The sequence below is a fragment of the Orycteropus afer genome, unplaced genomic scaffold (assembly GCF_000298275.1).
Source record: "Orycteropus afer afer isolate SDZICR_OR568_19922 unplaced genomic scaffold, OryAfe1.0 scaffold00250, whole genome shotgun sequence".
In the NCBI taxonomy this organism is placed as follows: domain Eukaryota; kingdom Metazoa; phylum Chordata; class Mammalia; order Tubulidentata; family Orycteropodidae; genus Orycteropus; species Orycteropus afer.
In genome coordinates, this window is record NW_006921837.1 from 4,713,518 (window position 1) to 4,723,638 (window position 10,121).

Genomic DNA, 10,121 nt, shown 5'->3' on the forward strand with positions numbered 1-10,121 from the left:
CAACAACATAAATGGCAGCTATACATTTGGACTTTGCCAGATGGAATACAGAGGAATCATATTGACTACATCTATGCAAAGAGGTGATAGAGAAACTCAGTATCTTCTGCCAAAACAAGGCCAGGAGCTGACTGTGGAATAGACCATCAACTGCTCATATGCAAGTTCAAGTTGAAACCGAAGACAATTAAAACAAGTCCACGAGAACCAACTTGACCTTGATTATATCCCATCGGAATTTAGAGACCGTCTAAAGAATAGATTTGAGGCCATGACCATGGCCTCACTGCCATCAAGTTGTTTCTGACCCTTCCTTGGCTTTCCAAGGTGGTATCTCTATGGAAGTAGATTGCCCAATCTTCCTTCTGAGATTTGATGCATTGAACACCAGTGAGCAAAAACCAGATGAATTGTGGGATAGCATCAAGAACATCATACATGAAGAGAGCAAAAGGTCATTCAAAAGACAAGAGAGGGAGAAAAGACCAAAACGGATGGCAGAAGAGACTCTGAAACTTGCTCTTGAATGGAGAGTAGCTAAAGCACATGGAAGAAATGACAAGATAAAAGAGCTGAACAGAAGATTTCAAAGAGCAGCTCAAGAAGACAAAGTCAGTTACTCTCAGGAAACGTGCAAAGATCTGGAGTTAGAAAACCGAAAGAGAAGAACATGCTTGGCATTTCTCAAGCTGAAAAAACTGAAGAAAAAATTCAAGACTTGAGCTGCATTATTGAAAGATTCTGTGGGCAAAATATTGACTGATGCAGGAAACATCAAAAGAAGATGGAAGGAATATACAATGTTACTGTACCAAAAATAATTGGTCAATGTTTATTCATTTCAGTAGGTGGAGTATGATCAAAAACTGATGGTATTGAAGGAAGAAGTCAAAGCTGCACTGAAGGAATTGGCAAAAAACAAGACTTCTGGAATTGAGAGGATATCCATTGAGATGTTTTAACAAACAGATGCTGTGCTGGAAGTACTTACTTATCTATGCCAAGAAATGTGGAAGCAGCTACTTGGCCAACTGACTGAAAGAGATCCATATTTTTATCTATTCCAAAGAAAGGTGATCCCACAGAATGTGTGGAAATTACTGAACAATATCATTAATATCACACACAGATAAAATCTTACTGAAGATAATTCAAAAACAGTTGCAGCAGAGGGACTTCTAGTAAGATGGAGGAATAGGCAGACAAGCTACACAGATCCTTTTCAACAAAGAAAAGAGAAACCAATTGACAGAGATACAGAAGATAATTCTGGAGCCCTGAGTTTTGAAAGGAAGTATACAGAAGTGGATTAGGCACCAACTAGTGGAAAAACACGAACAAAAACAGTGAGTACAGAGACGTTCGGTCCAGTGGATTGTCTGCTACTCTGATGGAAACAACAGCTTGAATATTTCCAAGTGGTATTGGGACCTGAGAATTAACCTACAGATTAGCCCTGGTTGCCAAGGGCTGCAGGGGTGACTGTGATGATGGCCTATGACTAGGAAGGGAAATAGCAAGGAAGGAGACAACCTGAGCTGTGGACTTCCCGCTATTCAGAAGGTGCAACCATTTTGATTGTTTACAAGTGGTGGCCATTTTGGATATTTAAAGTGACTGAGGATGCAGCCATTTCGAATGTTTACAAGTGGCGGTTATTTTGGATATTTAAAGTGACTGAGGGCATGGCCATTTTGGATATTTAATGTGCCTGAGGGTGCAGCCATTTTGAATCTTCACAAGTGGTGGCCATCTTGGATTTTAAAGTGACAGCATTCTCATTCGGATTCCAGACCTAAGAATGGCTTTGTTTGCCATGGACAACAGGGACATATGGGATGCTGACAACGGGAAAGGAGACAGGTCGTGAGTGTATAAGTGCTGCCATCTAGTGAACAGAGGAGCACAGAACAGTACCCTGCTTATGTAGATAACATACAAACAGCACAAATAAAACTAAAATCGTGGGCAAGTCACTCCAATATACAATCACTAATTAAATATAAACACAAAAACGTCACAATGCCTTGGAGACAATAGACCATCACAGTGCATACAAAGAAGCAATATAAAGCAGGAGAAACACATGACCAGGATACAGATCCAAAACATATCCCTGAGGAAGATGAAGCATTGGAACTCCCTGACAAGGAATTCAAAGCAGTTATATTTAGGTATCTTCAATGAATTGAGATAAAGATCAAGGAAAACACTAACAAAATTGAGGGAAACACAGAGAAAACCCTACAAAAATTTCAAAAGACAATATAAGAACAAAATGACAAAATAAATGAAAAATTGGAAATGATACAAAATGTACACACAGAAATCCAGAAGGTTAATACTACATTTTCAGAAATAGATAAGACATTGAATGGGCAAAGGAGTAGAACTGAATCAATGGAAGACAGAATTAGCGAGATTAAAGGTAAATACCTCAATATTCTCTGGAAAGCGATCAATCAGAAAAAAGATCAAAACAAAATGAAGAAAGCCTAAGGTTCATGTGGGGATACAATCAAAAGGAATAACCTACATGTAATCGGAATTCCAGAACAGGAAGAAACAAATAAAACCACAGAGAAAATTGTCAAAGATTTGTTGGAAGAGAATTCTCCTGGTATGATGAAAGATGAGAATAATCCATTCAGAAAGTCCAACGAACCCCATACAGGATAGACCCCAAAAGAAAAACACCAAGACATATCATCATCAAACTTATCAAAACCAAAGACACAGAAAGAATCCTGAAAGCAACATGGGAAACATGAAAAGTTACTTACAAGGGGCAACCAATAAGACTAAGCTTGGATTTCTTGGCAGAAACCGTGCAGGCGAGAAGACAATGGGAAGGTATATATAAAAACCTGAAAGAGAAAAATTTCCAACCAAGAATTATGTACCCAGCAAAATTGTCCCTCAAATATGATGGTGAAATTAGGACATTTCCAGATAAGCAGAAATTAAGGGAATTTGTTAAAACCAGACCAACCTTATAAGAGAAGCTAAAGGGAGTCCTTTGAACAGAGAGCAGCAATAGCCAACAACAACTGACCATTAACACGTGATGACATAACTCAGAAACCAGCCCAGCTATGGAACTAAAGAGAATGGACTGTTCTAAACTTGGGAAGAAAACTATAAATCACAGGGTAACCTCAAAGAAAAATGATAAACTTTCACATCAAAATACAATAGAGGACCAGCACAAACATTTAGCAAACACTAAAGTAATAGTAACAAAGGAAGTGATAACACAATTCATAAACAAAATGAGCTCAGCATTGAAAATCACATGGAACAAAGAAATCAACACCATGAAAAACACATAACAAAAGTGACAGCAACAAATTCATACTTGTCGATAATTACATATCTGGTAAGGGACTTATCTTTAAGATTTATAGAAAACTCCAATGCCTCAACAGCAAAGGGATTAACAATCTAGTTGAAAAATGGGCAGAAGACATGAATAGACACTTCACCAAGGAGGATATTCAGGTGGCCAGCTAATACATGAAGAGATGCTCACGATCATTGGCCATCAGAGAGAAGCAAATCAAAACAACAGTGACATACCATCTCACCCCAGCACTGATGGCAAGGTTCAATGAGACAGAAAATAACAAATGTTGGCGAGGATGTGGAGAGATTGGGACTCTCATTCACTGCTAGTGGGACTGTGAAGTGATACAACCACTGTGGAAAGCATTATGATGATTCCTTAGAAAGCTGGAACTGGAGATACCATTTGACCCAGCAATCCCATTACTAGGTATATATCCTAGAGAGGTGAGAGCCAGAACAGGAACAGACATATGCACACTCATGTTCATCGCAGCACTATTTACAGTAGCAAAAAGATGGAAACAACCTACATGCCCATCAGCGGAAGAGTGGATGACCAAACTATGGAATGCTATGCAGCACTAAAGAATAATGTAGAGTCTGAATAACACCATATAACGTGGTTGAACTTGGAGGACATTATGCTGAGTGAAATAAGGCAGTTACAGAAGGACAAATATAGTATTAGCTCATTGTTGTGGAGGGTCAAGGACAGGTTTATATATGGAGGGAAACTTTCTTTGTTGGTTGCCAGGGGTGGGAGGAGAGGGGAAGGAAAATGCATTGACCCATGTCACTTTAGTTTTGTGTATTTCACTGTACATAAATTATATTTCAATAAAATGCATTAAAAAACAAAGTTGCAGTAGTATATTGACTAAGAACTACCAGAAATGCAAACTGAATTTAGAAGAGGATGGGGCATGAGGGATGTTCTTGCTGATAACAAATGGATCTTGGCTGAAAGCAAAGAATACCAGAAGTTTACTTGTGTTTTATTCACTATGGAAAGGTATTGGATCATATATGGATCATAACAAATTATGGATAATATTGAGAAGAATGGGAATCCCAAAATACTTAATTGTGCTCATGAAGAACCTGGACATAGACCAGGAGGCTGTTGTTCACATGGAACAAGGGGATATTATGTAGTTTAAAATCAGGAAGGGAGTGTGTCAGGGTTGTATCCTTTCACCATACGTATTCAATCTGAATGCTGAACAAATAATCCAAGAAGCTGGACTATATGAAGAAGAACTTGGCATCAGGATTAGAGAAAGGCTTTATTAACAATCTCTGATATGAAGATGACACAACCTTGCTTGCTGAAAGTGAAGATGACTTGAAGCACTTACTGATAAAGATTAAAGACTTACAGTCTGCAGCATGGATTACACTTGACCATAAAGAAAATGAAAATCCTCACAACTGGACCAGTAAACAGCATCAAGATAAATGGAGAGAAGACTGAAGTTATCAAACATTTCATATTACTTGGTTCCTCAATCAACACCCATGGAAGCAGCAGTCAAGAAATCAGATGACATATTCCACTGGGTAAATCTGCTGCAGTTGACTTCCTTAAAGTGCTGAAGAGCAAAGATGGCTCTTTGAAGACTAAGGGGCACCTAACTCAAGCCATGGTGTTTTTAATCACTTCACATGTATGTGAAAGCTGGACAATGTGAAAAAGGAAGACAGCAGAAGTATTGATGGTTTTGAGTTGTGATGTTGTTGGAGAATACTGAAAGTCTAGTGGACTGTCAGAAGAATGAACAAATCTGTCCCAGAAAAAGTGTAGCTGAAATCCTCCTTGGAAGCGAGAATGGCCAGACTTCGTCTCACCTACTTTGGTCATGTCAGAAGAGACCATTCCGTGGAGAAGGATATCATGCTTGGTAAAGTGGAGGGTCAACAGAAAAAGGGGAAGGCCCTCAATGAGATGGATTAATAAAGTGGCTGCAAGGATGGTATAGCAAGGGTTGTGGGGCTGGTGCAGGACTGAGCAGTGTTTGATTTTGTTGTACATTGGGTTGCTATGAGTTGGCCCCAACTCAACAGCACCTAACAACACCAATATAATTCTTTATTCTCTTTACTTTGAATTATTTAGGAAATTATTACTATAATTTTGCTTAAAGACTGAGATTGGCTAAAATACATTGACAGTGGATGCCATCTAATTTGCCCTGCTTTTGCCTTTTGTTTATGTAGAGGTTTGGAAATAGGGATTCCAGATGATTAAGACATTATAACATAACCTGGTGATGCTTAGTGGTATCTCATTTTAATCTTTTAACAACTGTAGAATCTTTGGCTTTTCCAGTATTTTTAGCCAAGTTGCTTTATTTACAGAAGTATTATCTTGTATTCTTGCAATATAATCTAACTTCGCATTTTATTATATTCTAGGTTGCAGGATAATTTTTACTTAGAAACTTGCCTTCTTTTTTCAGTATGGTTTTCTCTTGAAGTAATTAAAAAACTCCATGGGTAGAAAAAGAAATGAGTGTAGAAGTATGAATAAAACTGGTGTCATCTTTGGAGTATTTTTTGATTTTGACAGTGTCAAGTTAGGAGGGTCTCTAGCTGTTGATATTCTGTGCTGCATTTTATTGCTCTTGTGATGTTTTTGCCAATCCTTTTTATATAATGCACTTTTATTATTTTCTTACCTCTGCAGTGGATAAGTTAGTATTTCTGAAAGACCAAGATTGGAATGACTTTTTGCAACAAGTGTGCTCACAGATCGACTCCACTGAGAAGGGTACCGGGGCCTCTCGGGCCAAGCTCAATCTCCTTTGCTATTTGTGTGTGGTGGCTGGTCACAAGGAGGTGGCCACCAGGCTCCTCCACTCCCCACTGGTAGGTAGTCAAGTTGTGAAGAAAAACTTTACCATGGCCCTTGCAACATACCTGTGCCCTTAATTTTTGCATCTCTATAGAGATTAAGACAAGTGCTAAAATGGTAATTTGATAGAATTATAGTGAAAAAAATAGTGATTTATCAAAATTATAGGTTTACCAAAATTAATCTTTGTTTGATTGTTAGGACTAAAAAAGCAGTTGAGTGGACAGTGATTTTGGACCTTTTTTTTTGAATACTCAGATTTGCATTCTATGTTAACTTGTCATAACTATAAGATTTCATATTTGAAGTCACAATACAGACTTTTCATCAGCTCCTGGAGTGAGCTGTGGAGTGGGCTTCCTTAACTGGGCCAATCTCGTAAAGGTCAATGTTTCTGATGTGATATGGGGGGTGGTGTGAGTCTCTATGACATTTTTTTTTTCTTTTTCCTCTGAGAATATAACTTCCTAGACTGTCTTGATTCATTGGTAAAATCATGGGAATTTGGCAGAATTTTTGAAGTCATCAGGAAAGAACTGTAGTGGTCTAGAGGTGTTTTTTTTTCACAGTAATCCCTCGCTTGGAAACTAGCTTGAAAAAATTTAAGTTTACTTGCTTGCAGGATAGTATGGAAGTTATCTTTTGGTAGCGGGTGTGTGTCTGGGATGGAAGAGGCATTTAGAGAATATATATGGGTAGAAGAAACTGAAAGCTCTGTTCTTAGTTTAAATTTTTAGCTTTTCAGTGCTATTTGCATTTTTGTCAGTAATTATCTCCTTGGTGCAAGAGTCACATTTAAGTGTGTGAAAGGTCTGACTTGTTAACTGAGTGGTCCTCTCTGTTATTCCATGGATGAAATGTCCATTTTAATTTTTTATTCTAGTTCCAATTGCTAATCCAGCATTTGCGAATAGCACCAAACTGGGATATGTAAGTAACATTTTTGTTTTTTAAAAAATTACTTTTCATGATTTTATTAAGTAGTCACAACATACATATTTATCAAAAGCAGATTCCTAAATAATTATCATAAGTTATACTGAAGTAATGATGGCATTGTGTCATAGACAATTGTGTAGGAATCTTACTTGTAAATTTTAAAAAAAGAATTAAAAATAGTATTTATTCTAATATTACAAATATAACTCTGGGATAATATAAATTACTTTGGGAAACTATTAACTGTTACTCCTTTACTCTTTATTATCAGATTTTTTAACTCCTCTCCATAATTTAATCTAGTTGTATATCCTTAGTTTTTCCTTTCCCTTGTATAGAATTTAGCCTCCCTATGACGTTAAGATCTAATAGGAATATGCGTTATAAGCTCCTCATGGAAGAAAGTATACTTGATTTTTATAGACGTTTCATGGTATGGTGAGAAACACATTAGATAAAATGTTACAAGGCTCTAGGCCTTTTTATTGGCCAGTTGCCAATAAGACTTGGCTAGATGACTTCCTTTTTCTGAGTTACAACCTCTGGGGATTTTGGGGCCCTGAAAAGGCACAGGCTTCAGATTCAGATGAAGCTGGATATGGATCCTAAGTCCATCCCCCGGGCATATTGTTTCACCTGCTGAAATTCAATTTCCTCATCTATAAGGTGCGGATAGCATATCTACCTCATAGATTTTTGGTAATAATTAAAGTTTGAATAAGGTAAGTATATGAAATACTTTCTGCTTTTTAGTGGTAGCTTACTATTCTTCAGAAGATTGGAAGTTTTAGTTCTTAACATTGAGCCTGCTTATCATGCATGATTAGGAGAAAAACATGACAACATGCAGTGTTTATGAAATGTGGTAGTGGTGTGATGGTAATCATTTGTCCATATCTACAAAATGTGGGGATCTAGACAATAAAACTCAACAAAAACCAAACTCACTGCTGTCGAGTGAGGCAGTATTTCTACCGAAGTAAATTGCCCAGTCTTCTGAGTTTACAGCCTGTGAGAGTTTAAATGATATCCTTGATTGGAGTGCCCCCTGCTGATTGGCAAAAGTAAACATCCTTAACCCTTTCCAAATACTGTTTTAAAACTAATTTTTCCACTCTTTCAACTGAATTTTAATTGTAAAAAAGTTTTAATTTTAGGGAAATGATAAACACTAAGGTGGTAATCCCTTCCTAGACCTTTATTTAGTTTTTTCCATTCATACTCTTCTTCCGATGATGCCTTCTCTGACCCCAGGTCGTGTTTCCTTGATAGCATAAAATAAGGGTCCTTAATTTAGCCTGGGAGAAAACCACTGTGAAGTAGGTATGTTTATTCTTAGCTTTGTTCTAAATATAGAACTAAATTAGGATGACATAATCTAATTTTAGAAGTTTCTTTTCTCCCTGCAATATATATATTATTTTAAAAATGTCAATGATTTGCCTAAGGTATCACTGCCGTCAAGTTGATTCGACTCATAGTAACCCCTCCTTGGGTTTCTGAGGCAGTATCTCTATGGAAGTAAATTGCCTAATCTTCCTTCTGAGGAGTGGCTGGTGGGTTTGAATCACCAGTCTTCTGGTTAGCACTCAAATGCCTTAGGCACTGCGCCACCAGAGCTCCATGTTTTTATTAGATGCCTTGTATTGTGTTATGTATATCTGATCATTTTATTTACCCTATTCTCCATTTTTAGGTAGATGATACTGTAAAAAATATTTCGATAAACATTTGTGCTCGAATCTTTGTGCCTATCTGTGTTTTCCTTTTTCCCCTTAGGGACGATTCATAGACTTAGAAAAAATTGTCTAAAGAGAATATTTTTGTGACTTATGGTAAATAGCTGAAATGTCCTTCAGAAACTTTATCAATACATATTCCCAGTCAGTATGTATGAAAATGGCCTTTTGCTAGAACTTTCAACATTGGGTATTTATCAAATTTTGTAATCTTGCCAATCATTTTAAATAAAGGAAACATACTTGGAAAAGAAAGTTTTCAGATACCAATATCACCATTTAGACATGAGCATTGTTGACACTTAATGACCATCCTCCAAGATGTCTTGCTCCACTTACAGTCATAAACTGTACTGTGTGCCTAAATGTCTTTATACACACCAGGACATTCTCAGATGGGTGCACTTATCCACTATTTTTATCTAAGTGATACACTGCCCCTGTTATTTAATATGCATGTCCTCTACTTTCCTTATCATCCAGTAGGAACCTTTGTTTATATATTTGTTGTCTTGCACATATTCATTGACAACATGTATGTGCTATCTTTCAGTAGTTACACTTCATTGTATGTTTGTATGCTGTATTTTATATTGTTGTTGTTGTTATGTGTCATCAAGTCAGACCCAACTCATAGCGACCCCTCCTTGGGTTTCTGAGGTGGTATCACTATGGAAGTAGACTGCCCAACCTTCCTTCCAAGTATTTTATATACGTGGGTACTAATTTTTTCTTTCATACTCTTGGCAAAATACTTTGATCAATTATGAGTCAAATTTGGTAGTTTATATTTTCCTATGAAGGAATTATTTTAATTTTCTCTATATTTCTGGGAGCTCTGGTAGCTTAGTGCCTAAAGCATTTGACTGCTAACCAAAAGGCTGGCAGTTCCTACTCACCAGCCACTCCTTGGAAGGAAGTTTGGACAATATACTTCTGTAATGATAACACCTCGGAAACCCAAGGAGGGGTTGCTAGGAGTCAGATCTGACTCGACAGCAGTGAGTTTGGTTTTGGTTTGGTCTGTATTTCTGGTTATTTACCATTCCTTTTCCATGACATTGTATATTTGTGTTTTTCCTCTGCATAATAGTGACTTTTTGTATTTAGTATTTGCTTTACCAACCTATTGATTTTATGCCTTAATTTTTAAATTAATGATTTTATTTTTTTTGTGTGTAACTACTCATTCATTTATTGACAATCTATAGCAAAATTTTCAATCTCTAGTATTAGCAAAT

General features: G+C 37.0%; 1 protein-coding gene across 1 annotated transcript in view; it reads left to right on the forward strand.

The window, feature by feature from the left end:
- ULK4 (unc-51 like kinase 4) overlaps positions 1–10,121 on the forward strand; it is a gene marked incomplete at its 3' end in the record, with an annotated part of 718,552 nt that overhangs the window by 123,958 nt on the left and 584,473 nt on the right. Inside the window, exons 14-15 of the mRNA XM_007949711.1 lie at positions 6,035–6,216; positions 7,086–7,132. Coding sequence (XP_007947902.1) covers positions 6,035–6,216; positions 7,086–7,132 — 229 coding nt within the window. The remainder of the gene's footprint in view (positions 1–6,034; positions 6,217–7,085; positions 7,133–10,121) is intronic.